At 45.3% G+C, this 15,981-nt stretch overlaps 1 protein-coding gene across 1 annotated transcript in view; it reads left to right on the forward strand.

Moving 5' to 3' along the window:
• LOC138559123 (microtubule-associated proteins 1A/1B light chain 3A) overlaps positions 1-15,981 on the forward strand; it is a 397,199-nt gene that overhangs the window by 193,828 nt on the left and 187,390 nt on the right. Inside the window, exon 2 of the mRNA XM_069642689.1 lies at positions 13,138-13,193. Coding sequence (XP_069498790.1) covers positions 13,138-13,193 — 56 coding nt within the window. The remainder of the gene's footprint in view (positions 1-13,137; positions 13,194-15,981) is intronic.

The following is a 15,981-nucleotide window of genomic DNA, read 5'->3' on the forward strand; positions in this document are numbered from 1 at the left end:
ACAAACCTAAACCCCATCATGCGCAAAGTTATCAAATTTGGCAATGTATCCGGCCTGAAGATTAATCAGACAAAGTCAGTAATATTTCCCCTAACAACAGACACTCTAAAATTTGCAGACTATTACGGGTTTGCATGGGAAGACGCCCATGTTCGGTACCTAGGGATCATAATGTCTCGTAGTCATCAAGACGTCTTCAAAGACCACTACGAGAAGGTACTGAGATCCCTCCAAGCACAAATAGACAGATGGAAAACGCTCCCGTTAACGCTATGGGGCAGGGCCTCTCTGGTCAAGATGGTGGTTTTCCCTAAACTGCTATATCTGTTTGTTAACATACCATTATTACTACCACAGACCGTTCTGAGAAAAATCAGGAGCCTGATTCTCGAACTGATGTGGGCAGGTAAACCAGCAAGGGTAGCATACACAACACTCATACTACCAACACAACAAGGCGGCTTGGCGCTCTCGGATTTGAAGAGATATTACTGGGTGGCCCAGGCACAGTTCCTAAGCCATTGGTACACAACCCATTTTATTAGACCGCACGTGCAAGTGGAATGAGCCCTGGCATCTCCCAACTTACTAAGGGCAGTGATCCTGGGCCAACTTCCAGTGCCCCCAACCACGATGAACGTGGTTCTCACCACATATGCAATTTGGAGAAAATTAGCACAGAAATATGGCGTTTGCACCAGATCTTCCCCCCTGTTACCGATTCAAGTTCATACCATGAATCCTGCTGACTGCAGAGAAGGTCTTCCATCAATGGGCAGACAAATTAGAGCTGTGGACCATGGCCGACCTCTTCATAGACGAATCATTCATAACACCCCAGGCAGCCAAGGAAAAGGGAAGCAAGACATCACTCGACACATTTGTGTACTTTAGACTACGGTACACCCTGCAAGCAGTCTTTCCAACTTTCCCACAGCAACCTCCCACCTGGCAGCTGTTGCACAATACAATCCAAGCCTAGGGCGAAGGTAAACTGATCTCAATGCTATACAAATCCCTGCTGACAGACACGGCACCCCAAAATACCTGCACAAAGGCAAGATGGGAAAAATCGCTCTCAACAAGATTTTCAGACGACGACTGGTCGTATATTCTACGACAAACTCAAAAAGTAGCACTAAATACACGTTTCCAACAGATGCACTTCAATTTCCTCCATCAGACTTACTATACACCAGCCAAAAAAAGCAGACAACGGCCCGACTCAGAGGCCTCCTGCGAGAGATGCGGAACACTGGAAGCAAACTTTCTCCACTTAGCATGGGACTGTCCCACTGTGTCACGCTTCTGGTCACAGGTCCTGGAGACAATAGCAGCAATCATCGGAGGAGATCCTACCCCTGTCCCCGCCGTAGCCCTACTTGGACTGACGAGGCACCTCTCCCTGGGAGTGAGGTATTCTACCGATAATGGCATGCAGGAGAGTGGCCCTAACATGGGGAAGGGAACCGGCCCCCACCCTGGCGAACTGGTTGAAAGATATAATTTACTGCCAAGATGTAGAAACAGAATTCATCAGAACACTACCCTTGCATGTATGCATGTCCCCCCGATATTTGGGGACCATATATCCTTTACCATCTTTCTTTAGCTGACGACAATGCTTCCCCAACCCAGTCTCAAGGCTCTTCTTGAATGATCTAGCCAAACGCTTCAACTACGGCCGTACCCTAATGGGAGCGAACACACGACAGCAATATATCCTTTGGTTGTAACTGCTGCGAGGCGGGAAGAGTAGGAGAGGGGAGGAGGGGATCTCGGGACGCAAATGTTGTTACATCCACTTGGGTGTTGTAATGTTGTTACCTGTTGAAAATCCAAAAATAAAGTTTAAAAAAAAAGAAAAATTATCAGCTACGAGTGGGAACTGAACACAGAGATCCTCTGACATTTTTCACTGTTGGGGCACTCCAGAAGTGTACCTCTTTGCGACATCTATAAACAAGAAGTTTCCCCTGTATGCCTCCAGGAACGGGCTCGGAGCCTCCTCACTCGGGGATGCTCTCGAAATCCCATGGCACAAGATGAAGGCCTATGCTTTTCTGCCTCTTCTTCTGATCCATCGGGTGCTTTGCAAGCTGCGGAACACAGTGAATTGCTGCCTGCTGTTCATAGCCCCTTGGTGGCCAGCCAGGTTTTGGTTTTGGGAGCTTCAGCATCTATCAGTGTGCCCAGTGCTCAAGCTTCCACTGGTTCCCGACCTGCTTCACCAGAGCGATCAACAACTGTGGCACCCCTCCCAACAATCGTTCAGCTTGGTGGCTTGGTGCCTGAGTTAAGATCTTTAGAGCGCTTCAACTTGTCTGCTGATAACATGCACATTATTCAAGTGGCCAGGAAGCCCTCAACAAGATCTCAGTATAAAAGTAAATGGCTACGCTTCTGTCACTGGTGTTTGGCTAAGCAGCTAGACCCCAGGGAGGCTACTATCGACACAGTCCTGTCTTTTGTCTCACATCTGGCAGAGTCTGGCATCCATGTCTTGTCCTGCAGGACATATTTATCGGCTGTTGCCGCTTATTTGTCCACTGACCAGTGTTCCTTTTCACTGTCTAATCCAGTCATTAAAAGACACTTTGCGGGCCTGATGCATCTTTATCCTCCTGTTCTCAACCTGCATCCAAGGTGTGATTTGAATGTGTTCCTTACGGCCATGTCATAAGCCTTTTGAGCCCATGGCTGCTGTCGATTTTAAGTACCTTTCCTGGAAAGTATCCTTTTTGATTGCTGTGACTTCGGCAAGGCGTGTAAGTGAGCTTCAGGTCTTGTCGGTTGAGCATCCATTCCTTACTTTTTCATAAAGATAAGGATGTCCTGCAAACCAATCCCACCTTTCTCCCTAAGGTGGTCTCTGATTTTCATCTGAATCAGTCGATTTCATTGCCTGTATTCTTCCCAGACCTGGCCTCAGAGGCTGAAAGGGTTCTGCACTGCCTGGACGTCAGAAGAGTCTTTAAATTCTATCTGGACAGAACATCTGAGCTCAGGAACTCCTCGCAGCTGTTTGCGACCTTCGGATATCCGCAGGGAAAGCCGGCCTTGAAAGCGACCATCTCCCGGTGGATCGCTGCCTGTATTTCTGAGGCGTATACCATTCAGGGTCTTCGGGCCCCAAAGGGAATTCATGCTCATCTTCTGCAGGGCAAGGCGGTTGCTGTTGGGAGACCATTGCAAAAGCGGCTACTTGGGCCTCCCCATCGGCTTTTTGTAGGCATTACTGTCTGGACCTGATCTCCAGGGCTGATGCTCAGTTCGGTCAAGCTGTGTTTCAGTAAGGAGTTTCCATCTACCCGGAATTCCAGTGAGGAGTGCTTGGGAATCTCCAATCAGTATGGAGGAAAGGGGACAGGACGTAGGAGTATAATAAAGTTACTCACTGTAGTGACTACCTTACTCCTAGTCCATAGTCCCCTTTTCCGCCATACATCCGCCCACCGTCCCCTCTAAAAAGGTTCCTCTGTTATTGCTTAAAGGTCTTAGACCTGGCGATAGAAAAGGACTGATGGGCGATGCGCTGGGCGGAGCTAAGGAGGGCGGGATTATGGCCGCGTGTGGTACCCCACGTAAAAAGAGAAGGACACATTTTTGGAAAATGTGATGCTTTTTACAAAGTGCTCCAGTCCCGTCCCACAGGACGGAGGAATGTCCCATAAGTATGGAGGAAAGGGGACTATCGACTAGGAGTAAGGTAGTCACTACGGTGAGTAACTTTATTAAAATGTAGCATTTTGCAGCATTCCTTCTGTGAAAAATGGGGTCAAAAGCCACACAGTGTGTATTCGTTTTTTTTTCAGGGTACTAAATGAAAAAATCCAATAGAAGCATTTCACCAACCGAGACATGGTTCAGGGCTAGGTCTGTCACGAGCCGTGCCCAGATCCAACCGTTCCTGAGGGGGGTGTAGCCCTGATCTTCCCCGAGTGGATCCCTGCCTCTGTCATTCCTACACAGGCCTACTCCTCTTTCGAATGCCTCGTCTGCAGGCTCTCTCTCTCTCTCTCTCTCTCTCTCTCTCCCGCTCTCTCTCTCTCCTACCCATTCCCTTACTGTGGCTACCATCTATCGGCCACCTGGTCAGATCTCCTCCTTCCTCTCTGCAGGGGCGGACCTCTTCCCTCTTGGTCTCGACCACTCAACTGCTTCCTGTCCTTTTTCGCGACCTCTGCGACTCTCTCTCACTCTCTATTCTCTCACTCTGGCCCGACTCACTCTGCAGGGCACACACACAATGGATGTTCTGAACTCTTCAGACCTTCCCCTTTCAATCCCTCTCACCACTCCTCTCCCCTGAGATCACTTTCTCCTTTCCTCCCAGCTCACCCTCTTTACCCCTCAGGCAAGCCAACTCCAGCACTGCCACCTACCTTCTCGGTTTTCCGACCCATGAAGCTTTCGCCGCCACTTTCACCCTTTCCATGCTCCACTCTGCTATATCTGATACTCTCAATGTTCTTGCCCCCGTTTAGGCCATAATGACAGCAAAAGAAAGGCTCAATACGTGATTTGACAGATTCTTGGCCTTTCGAAAATTCTGAACGGCCAAAAAGTTCGACCAGATCACGCATTCGGTGCTGGGGGCTGCAGGGGTGTCCCCTTGGGTGTCCCCTGCAGCCATTCAAAGAAAAAAAAAAAGAATAAAGGCTGCAGGGGTGTCCCCTGCAAGCCCCCTGTGGGGGGTGCGGGGGGCACCGCTGCAGCTGACCGACCAAAAAAAAAAAAAGGAAAGGCCCCTCCGGCACCCGATCACGGAAGTGAAAGGGAACAGGCGGTGCAGGGACACGGCGAGAAGGAATGCAAGGTAAGTAGGGGGATTGGGGTGTGGGTAGGGGTATGTTTGGGGTGTGTATAGGGGTTTGTGGAAGTCAGTAATGTTCAGGGCAGAAAAGACCAAAGATTATTTCAAAAAAATAATCTTTGGTCTTTTCTCCCTCGAACATTCCCGCTTCGGGCATTCAACCCCAAATCCTTGCCCCTGTAAAGAGGATCCGCTTGAAGCCCAAAGCCAAGTGCAACTCTTGGTACGACTCAGACCTCATCACCCTTAAACGCAAGTGCAGGGTGGCTGAGAGGACATGCGTGCTTCAGGTGCATCCTCTGACAAACTGGCCTGCCGCCTGCTCCAAAGGCAATACCGGCTCTCTGTCTGCACCAAGAAGAGAGCCCACATTCAAGCTTGCGCCTCTGCGGCATCTAACAACTCGGTCGAACTCCTAAAAATCTGCACGGAGCTGGTCAATCCTGCTGCAGTCTCTACATCTCTGATCCCCTCCCAGGCCCTCTGCACAGCCTTGCTTCTCATTTCATCTCTAAAACTCAGGACATCCTGTCCTCTCTCTCTTCTCCCCTTCCTCCCTCTACTCCTTCTCTTCCCCTGGCCCTTCTTCACCCACCTCTCCTCCCTCCTTCTCTGCCTTTCCCCTGTTCTCCCCAGACAAGGTTTCTAGAAAAGTCTGCTCTATGAAAGTCTTGTCAAAATAGGTTCACCCCTGTTCATCCAAAACAATTAAGGACCACATTGACACCCTGGCTCCTGCTCTGGCTGACATCTGCAACCACACCTTCGCCACTGGAGTCTTCCCTTCCTCCCTGAAGCACTCCCTTGTGCACCCTCTTCTTAAGAAACCCTCTACCGACCCTTCCTGCCCAGCTAACTATTGCCCAATCTCCATCACTCCTTTCCTGGGCAAACATCTGGAAAAGCTGGCAATCACCCAGCTTAACCTTCACACTGAATCTGTTGGTTGTCTTCATGACCATCAGTCTCGCTTCAGAGCTGCCAGAAGGACGGAAACTGCTCTTCTGGACATCCGTGAAGACCTTCTCTCCAACCTTGATTCCAACACCCCATGTGTCCTCATCTTACTTGATCTCTCTTCTGCCTTTGACACGGTAAACCATGCCATCCTGCTCAACCATCTCTGTGATGACCCTTCCAGGTCCAAATTGGTTCCTTCCTTATATCTAGCTCTATCTCTACATGTGGTGTTCCCCAGAGGTCTAACTTTTCTCCCTGGCTGTTCAACCAATACCTGGCACTTCTTTCCCACCGCATTGCCGCTCTCTGCCCCAACTTTCAGTGCTATGCAGATGACACGCAACTCATTTTCAGGCTCCCCTCCGCCACCTCCTCTCCCTCTCTCATCTCTGACTGTCTTCTATCCAGGAGTGGTGTGCCGCCAATGATCTCTGCCTTAATGCCAGTAAAACATTGATTCTCCTCATCGGTATACCTACTCCCTCCTTTCCTGTCACTCTCTGGCCAGCCTCTCTTGGCCCTCTTCCTTCTCCCACCTGTGAGGCTAAAAACCTCGGGGTCATCTTCGACTCCAGACTTTCCTTCTCTCCTCACATCTCTGACGTCTCTAAGAAGTCGCACTACCAGCTGCACCTCCTCAGAGGTATTCTTCCTTTCCTCTCCTTCCCCCAGAAGCTCACTGTCTACAGTGCTCTGGTTCTCTCTAGGCTGGGCTACAGCCTCTTTCTAAATCTGCCTGCTTCTACTCTCCGCCCTCTGCAACTCATCCAAAACAGGACTGCAAGACTTGTCCTTGGCCTCAAGCCCAGGGATCGTATCTCTCCAGGACTGAAATCTCTGCACTGGCTCCCAGCGGCAGCGAAGATTAAGTTCAAAACCCTCTGCATTGTCCACAAGGCCTTCTGTACCTCAATACCTTCAACTCTCTCTTCCTAAATATCTTCCTTCTCAAGCTCTTCACTCATCTGTCTTCATCTCCCTCAGGGTCAGTCGCTTCTCCAAGCAGCGAGTTGGTGGTAGATCTCTTTCTTCTGCGGGGGCCTCCCTCTGAAACATCCTCCCTGCCTCTCTGAAACTTGAGGAGAACCATCTCCGGTTCCGGAAGCACCTAAAGACCTTCCTCTTTGCTTCTGCTTTCTCTCCTCCTCTCCCATTCTGATCACCTTGTTGAAACTGAAACTGCACTGGTTACCTGGCTACCCTCTGATCTCGGGCCCAGATCCCCTCCATTCCAGCTGCTCACCTGCACTGCCCCCCTGGCAACCCTTGCAATCAGGGACTGTTTCTGTATCCCTACAGCCCCCCACCAGCACTTGACACCTGATGTCTGCACTTGCCCTTGCACTTGCCACCAGCTGGCCACACTTTTATTTATTGTCTTTATTTATTTTACTGTTATCCTATTTACTGCACTGCCCCCTTTTCCCTTCTCCCCTGCACTTGCGCGATCTCAATGTCACCTGGTCTAGTAAGATCGTTGTCTCTGTCTTCCCTCTGCTCCGCCTCCCATGCCTCGTTGCGCCTTGAAACACTTGTGTATAGGCACGTTATAAATGCCATATCATATCACAGCAGCATTTTCAAACTTACTTTAATAATGACTTTACCTAGAGTATGTGCCAGTAAAAAAACATTTTCCTGCTGACTGTACCCATGCAGGCTGCACAAGTACATGTTAGTATTCCCATATAAGAACATACTGCAATGTCCTTTGCCAGAAGAACATATCCAGACTAGCTGCACCAAAAAAGGCCAGACTAACCACTTAATAACACTCAACACTTTTGCTTTAATCTTGATGCCTAAGTATTAAATGCCATGCGCTGTAAAAGAGACTGGCTGCAGCAACGTTGGCCAGGCTAGCCACATAACAATCATGTTTGCGTTACCTTTGAAGCAAAGTAAAAACCCGCATGCCACAGTAACAAATGTAGCCAGACTGGGTGCAACAATGTAGGCCAGTCTAGCCACAGAACAACACTTTGTCATGTTTGCTTTAACCTTGACGCCCAGTAAAAATGTTCCACCCACCCAATAAATCAGAGGCCTGCTCCCCAGCACACATGCAACTAACCACACCCATTCCTCCGGGTATTACCCAAATTGTTCGTTTACAATTGTTCGAATGAACAATTGACCGAATTTAAAAAAGGGTCACAATTGACCTTTTCACAATTGACCGTAATATATATATATTATCCAACCAACAATATGGCACACATAGATCTCTTTGAGGACCTAATCATAGATGACTTGAAAAAATTGGCCTCCACAAATTACAAAATGAATCGAAATGTAACCTCAGAAGAGAGTGCGGCAATAAACAACCTCAAACAAGACAAATCAATTGTGATCCGCTCTTCGGACAAAGGAGGAAATATTGTAATTTTAAATACACATGATTACAAACGGGAGGCCATACATCAACTCAAACAAATCAACAACTATGAAAAGTTACCTGCAGATCCATATGGAATATATAAAACAGAATATGATCTAAAACTGTCAAACTGGCATGCAATGGGACTATAAACCTCACAAGAAATGACATTCTTAGTAAAAGATTTTCCAATTTTACCAATCATACATTTTATACCCAAAATCCACAAGTGTATGAGAAGGCCACCGGGCACACCAATAGTGGCATCAATTGATTCCTTGCTTGAAAATACATCTAAATATCTGGATCATTTTCTCTTCCCGTTTGTTCAAACATTGCCATCTTATATCAAAGTCAGACTTTCTTCAGCAAATTGACCAGATATCATGAAAGCCAGGATATCTACTTATAACACTAGATGTTGTTTCTTTATATACGTGCATTGAACATCAAGAAGGCATGGAAGCTGTCAGAAGATATTTATCCACTAGATCGCTAAGCTTCAGAGACCATTCACAGATGCTACTAGAAATGCTTCTCTTTTGTCTCACACACAATGCCTCATGTTCGATGGGCAACACTATAAACAATTATGTGGGACTGCCATGGGCACAACAGTGGCACCCACATATGCCAACCTTTTCATGGGAAACTGGGAAGCAAAACTGTTTGCGGAAGAAAACATGCATATATATACCAACAAGGTGGCCCTATGGCGTCGTTATATTGACAATCTATTTATAATATGGGAAGGCAGTGACACGGAATGGATGAATTTCTTCAATGTTCTAAATACGCAAGACCGCAATCTCAAATTCACTGAGCAACACGATTCAACAGAAATAGTATTTCTGGATATCAAAATCAGGATAAAAAATGAAGTAATCACAACGGAAACTTATCGCAAGCCGACTAGTACCAACTCATTACTTCATGCGGAAAGTGCACACCCAACATGCCTAAAAAACAGTATACCATACGGGGAGTTTTTAAGAATGAAAAGAAACTGCAGTGAGAATAAAACATTTGAAGAAAATGCAATCATAACAGCGGCTAACTTTGTGGCAAGAGGCTACAAGAAGCGTACAATCAACAGTGCATTTAATCAATGTTCCAAACAAACTCGGGAAGATATTCTAAGAAAAAATAAAGAAAAAAGCAAACTGAAATCACATGAAACGAAATCTGAAAATATACGGTTCATTACAACCTATAACAACGGAGCCAAAGGAATTCAGAAAATCCTCACCAAACATTGGTCTGTATTACAGAGAGATCCGGATATTAAAAAAAGCATTCAGCCGAATGCCATTGTGACATTCAGAAAAGCGAAATCATTGCAATCGGAGTTATCGCCAAGTCTCTTCGTAACCCCTAAACAATCTACAACTCAATGGCTGGCGAGCAATCAAGTCGGGTTTTATAAATGTACAAAATGCAAGGCCTGCAAATATGGGGTATCTATTACACATTATGTGCATCCACGTACTCAAAGGGAAGTAACCATCACCAAACACATTGCTTGCTCAACAAGTTATGTTATTTACGCAATTATGTGTGACTGTAATCTTTGGTACATTGGAAGCACAAAGCTGGAAGTGAGACTTCGTGTGCTGCAACACCTCCGAGCCATTAAGAATAAAGATCCATCTTACCCCCTTGCAAAGCATTTTGAAGAAAAACACAATGGGGACATATATTCCTTAAAATACTTCAGAATAGACAAGATCTCCCCACACCCTAGAGGTGGCAATCGGGAACGAAAATTGAGACAGACGGAATGCAAATACATCATTGATTATCACACTAAGAACCCGGGAGGCCACAACAAAGATGAGGATCTCTACACTTTTGTGAGAACCTAGATCATTCTGGGAATAAGTTGCTGTAATTTAACCATTATCCCAAGCTTGTAAATATGGAACTATAACATCTTTTTTCTTGAATTTGATACTTTTTTAACATTTTTCATAGCACACATTTTTTAATCACTTTTTTAACATGTAAGGAGCTTTCTTAACATATTGTAAAATATAAAGTAATCACAGGTCTCGATTTTAACATTGACTAGTCCACTCTTAAATTGCCCTTTCGTCCCTTCCTTTGTTTGTTACTTGGAGATTGAATAGTCATGGATTTACACAAATTCAGCATTGTCAAACATCGCCCATCCTTCAATTCCCAAATGATCAAAAAGTTGCCTGATGAGATTGACCAAATATATTGCACGTTTTATTTAATATTTTTAAGAACTGACTAAATTCATAGTGTTTTTCAGTGATATTTCTTATATGGGAATACAATGCATTATGAAATACATGAATCATATGTCATTGACTTTACAAGCACAATGCACTTTATTTAGATGGTTCTAAACAATAAATGCGTTCAATTTATGCAAGCATTATGCACCTTATGAATATCTACAAATGGCAAATATGAACCATTAATGTACCCAAATGGAGTCAAATGTATAAATTATCGTGGGAATGTTGTTAAATTACAAGCACCAGGCACTTTATTAAAGTATCACGTATCCTAATAACATTAATAAGCTCCCGGTATGGGGTAAACGCTCAACTAGTTATATTTAAATAGAATTTATAGCAAACAAATGTTGTGGAACTGTGATTAAATTGTGAGTACTATGCATTATGCACTTTATTTAAGCACCAAGCACTTTAGTACTACTAATAAAACATGACCACCGTTTTGATGTAACTGTAACGTGCAAACAAAGGAATAATATCGTTGACAAAAAACCTTTCCAACATGGTACCCGTTTAAACGGGGATTGGCCTCAAGTACACTGGTAATGCAAAGGGAAGAGGGACAATGACATCGGTAAAATGTTTAAAAGAGAAGCCTGTCTTTTATGTCTACAATCTGACGAAGCCCGGAAGGGTGAAACGCGTAATTGTTTGTTCTCTCCTGAGATGCTTGTCCACCGTGTTTAGCAAAATAAAGGATCTCCATCAAATGTCCTTTCTTTGCATCTGGTTTATTTTCACTTATGAGGAGAGCGCCGCCTGGAAAGCTGTAACCAGCTTTCACTTTTCTTTTCTTTTCGATAGATATAGGGATTTTGGGGGGTTTGGCGTTGGGTGGGGGGTTTCCCCCCACATATATGTTACAATTGACCTTCACAATTCGGTCAATTGTGAAAAGGTCAATTGTAATTCGAACAGTTGTAAAACAAACAATTCGTATGCAACCTTCCTTCGCGCCCCCATTCACAGCATTCATAACCTTCACCCGCTCACCAAGACGACATACTCTTTTTATTAATGCATGAACCAAAACAACACACTCATTCCTTCACACATAGCCATGCACATTTATTTTTCCTTACCTGCATTCCCGGTCCAGAATCCACTTCACTGCATCAGTGCCAGCTCCCATGACAGATTTTCAGCTGCCCCGCAACATGAACAGGATGCCGGGAGAACTGCCTGTCTCTGCACATATGTGGAGGAGCCAGAGAGCTCCCAGCTCGATTGGGCAATGCCGCAGGGCCGCCCAAGGCGAGGCAGGGTAACTGATGTTACCATCCAGCAGGCCTGGAGAGGGGCAGCCCCACCCCCTTTGCCTGCGCCTCTCCCCCTCAGCTGCAGAGACACGCAGTCTCTGCTAACACACAGCTGTGGAAGGGTGAGGTGTGAACAATCACCTCACCCTTCCTCCAAGCAGCTAGGTGCTAAGCACCTAAGGAAACTAACAGTCATGCAGGGCTCATGTTCAAAGACCTGCCCCCCTCCCCAAGGGGGCCAGACAGTCAGCTACCCGGCCGGGGGCTGGAGCACAGCCCCCACTACAATGCATATCAAAGACCCAGGGCTCTCCCTGGGTCTTATAAATAAGAGCAGCATGCTCTGAGAAAACACAATCGATTGTGGACCCTGAACGAGGACCCAAACAAACAGGAGGTTCGCTGTTCACTCAGCGTCTTCCAACCTTTGCTTCTTTACCACAAAACCCTCCCACCCTACAAATAAGGTAGAAGAACAAAGGAAAAGAGGCACAAGGCACTGTACGGTGCCCACAACAAGTTGTGGGACATGAGAAGGTGGCCCGGGCCCGAGGGGGTAACCTCAGGACCTGGTGCCCAAAAGTATGATACTATTATGATATGTGATTATTATCTCCATAACCATATCTGCACAATAAAATCCTACGGCCTTTTATTGCCAACACTTGACAACCTTTTGTGAGCCAATTTATTTCGGGTGAGGGTAAGGGGTCGGCCAATGCTATTGCATGCATATGGGTTCAGCAGTTAGCCCCAGGCATTAGTGAAGGCAAGCGCACGGGCGACCTCCCTAAACACATTCAGAGCTGCAGTCGCCCATCCTTCATTCCCAGTTCGCCATGCAGACTGGGGAATCAAAACTTCTAATCGGTGCTTGGGGTAGTGGAGAATAAGAGTGCTAATAATGGGGGTGGGTGAGGCTTTAAGCGATTTCCAGTAGATGACGTTGCCGAAAAATGAGTTACAGTAGAAGTTTCAGGGAGCACTCCGAAAAGGAAACCTGCATTGTGGAGTTTTTCGCCAAATGTCGGTTTGCTTTTCTTTCTTCTACTTAAGATTAGAAAAATTAAGAGCAGAATGTTTGTGCAAAAGACCGTTTCACTATTTTGACAGTAAGTTCCGCAGTATTGCAGGTATTTGCATGAAAACGTGTTTTCGTCCTGACCTTATTTGATTTGCAGCAAGTATCATAAACATAAATGCTCATATTCTCTTTGGGTCCTGTACATTTCCTGGCTACTGTTGGCATCTTAAACAGTAGCCCTGCGCTGCATAGAAATTACTTTGTCACTCCTCTGTGTGTATGTGTATAATGCCAGAAGAGCCCAGATCCACAAATAATTGAAGTGTCTTGAGCGACTAGATTGCACTTTTCACCTGGCTCTAGCATCCTTTGTTACAGATTTATTTTTCTTTAGGATATTTGTTTAACTCTTGTTTTCCTCTTGGTAGGTGAACGATGTAAAGAGGTGGAGCAGATCCGAGAGCAGCATCCTAACAAGATTCCTGTAAGTAGGATTTTCGAACTCCAATTCCTTCCTATTTTAGATATGGTCATGGTTACCTTTTTGCAGGCTCGATCCTATTCAGAGAGGCCTGCGTATATGTGTGGATCGTTTCGTCTCTGTTACTCTTCATTAGCTTTCGGAATTCTCCAGGTTCTACCGCCCAAATGTGCCAATGTGGCCGTGCTCTGTTGTGGTTAATCCTGTTACTGTATCAGTCATCGGGCCACAGCAATGGAACCTGCTCACCTGGGAAACATGGAAATCGACCTCCATTTCAGGTGTATTGTAGTCCCCTTTTCCCAAAGTTGGGATTAAAATGATTTTCCAGGGAGTGAAAAAAGTGGTGCCATTTTCCCCTGGGATATTTTTAGGCAAGTTTTTTTTTTCTTGTAACATAAATTCTATGTACCCAATAATTACCATAAATATTTTAAAAACATGTTTTATAAGCTCTCCTCAGATCAGCTGCAGGAACAATAGTGGAGCTCCTCTGTCTAGTCTATGATGCACTGTTGATGCTTGTTGCCTGAACACATCAACACAGTGCCAGCAGCAACAAGGGGCAGACCCTTGCCTAGCAGTTACAGACGTGCACTCACGTTCTCTGGATGGTTGCGTGTGCAGGTGGGATGCCTAACTGGGATGTGCATAGTCTTTTGTGCTGTCAATCATCACTCACGTTGGCCTAATGAATATATATTTCTCACTGGTTCTTTATTTCATAGTGGCCAACCTCTATTCGAACTCTGCACGCATATATGTCACTCATTTTAAGACTACGTGATGACTATTGTATACCTAATAAAAACCATTTTGTTTGCACGCACGACTAACTGTCTCCGCTCTTGACACAGAGAAGAGATGTTACTACCCAACCTAATACTACCCGTGTTTTTCAACCTTAAATGTAAGCAGGGTTCCAGAAAAGAATTGGGTTTCAGTGTATTATTCTTCTATTTTGTGAAGTTGGGTAAAACTATTGTTTTAGGGTGTAACGTTATTAATGACTTGTATTCTTAGGCAATACCTGTTTTATTTTCGTTTTCAAAAGTAGGCAATTTATCTTGTAATACAAACATTCTTTGTAGCTTGTAATTCACGTAAATGAACATCATTTTATAACGGGCAGCGCAATAGTAGAGTTCCACAGATGTGAAGACATTGCCCGAGCAGTGGTAAATGGCATAAAGAGCCAGGCACATGCATATCTCTTACTCCCTATTTTACTTTGATGGTCTGCGTTTAGGGAGTTTGGGAGCAGAGTAAGCAGGTACACGACGGATCTGGAACCCTGGAGAAAGGCTGGGCTGCTGTGATTTGAACATGTGTGCTTAATGCACATTTAAATGGAACATTGATATAGCTCCCTCTGCAAAGGAATGATATCTTGGCTGATCATGGGCGGGCGGGGTGTGTGTTTTTTTTGTTTACCAGAAAAGGACAATGGAACATCTGTGCCCCCATAAGGATGAAGTAGCCATCTTGTAGATCATTATTGTTCAGCAAAACAGTGATCCAACACACACAACTACTTATTTGACATCTTGAAATGCTAGCCAATGTGAATGAATTGGCACGAAGAAGTTAGGATAGTATGTCAAACTATTGCTGGCAGATCTAGAAAATTGCATTGCCGTATGCCACGTCAATCCTTTAATTCACCTCTACTGCTACCCCCGCCTGCCAGTGCACAGGACCTGCAGGCTCTTGGCTAGTGAGGAACCATAGATTATGGTAGTGGGCCTTTTCCTTTAATAGCATGGCGCTGATGGTGATTTTGAGGGTTTGTTGAGGAATGTCATCATTGGTCAGTTGGCTAGGCTATCTGTTTGGTTCCATGTGATAATATCCCCGCAAAAATGGCCCCATACAAGCATGGTGCCGTTTTGTTTGCGGCAATATTAACCCATGGAACCTACGGGGGACACCCACGCAACACCCATATTGTTTTAAGGGAGGGGGGCCAACCCCGCTTCCATTTACCCCATAAATTATCCCCATAAATAATGTTGCCTATGCCGTTTCCCAACAACTATATGTATGGTGACATTATTTATGGGGATAATATTACCTGATACCATTTGTTTGTGGTTGTAGATGAATGGTATTTTCGATTGGTGGAGCCATTTAACAAAATGTTGGCTTCACTGACAAAGAGAGGTTCTACCTCAAATTGCTAGGTCAAGGATGCCATCTTTCTGCATTACCGAGACCAGTGCAAGGACGAGTAGTGCCAGGTAGTTAGGTCCGTTTTCAGGCATCCAGCATTGCTGGGTCACCAGTGAGAACTGGATTTTCCCAGAAAGAAGCCATTGGAAGAGAGCATAGTTGTATTGACACAAGATCAATTTACTTATTGAAGACTGACGACTCTTGGCTGTGTTGATAACAGATCCAAGTGACATTTTACAGATTTAGGGAGTTGTGTTCTGAATTACATTTTGTGGCTTTGTACTTTTGAGCCAAATGTGTCTACTTTAGATTAAGCATACAACAAAGCAGTGGCGGAATGTATTAAATACAGAGAATCTCGGCTAGCAGCGTGTGTCAAAGTGAGGCTTTAACTTTGACCATTCAGCTTCTTCCGAACTGCTATGTTCAAATATAAGGTTTTTAAAACTTGATCTCTGACACGCGCCAGGCTGGGGCATATTCTACCAGGTTTGCACCCTGCTCCTGACCACGGTCAAAAATGCATTCTTTCCATCCCCTAGGAGTATACTAATATGCTGCATGTTAGAGTGTAGAGACTAGTGGCAAACCTCTGGCCTAGCGTACAAGTACCACC

Source organism: Ambystoma mexicanum, unplaced genomic scaffold (assembly GCF_040938575.1).
Source record: "Ambystoma mexicanum isolate Mex_15411 unplaced genomic scaffold, UKY_AmexF1_1 Mex_scaf4, whole genome shotgun sequence".
Taxonomy (NCBI): domain Eukaryota; kingdom Metazoa; phylum Chordata; class Amphibia; order Caudata; family Ambystomatidae; genus Ambystoma; species Ambystoma mexicanum.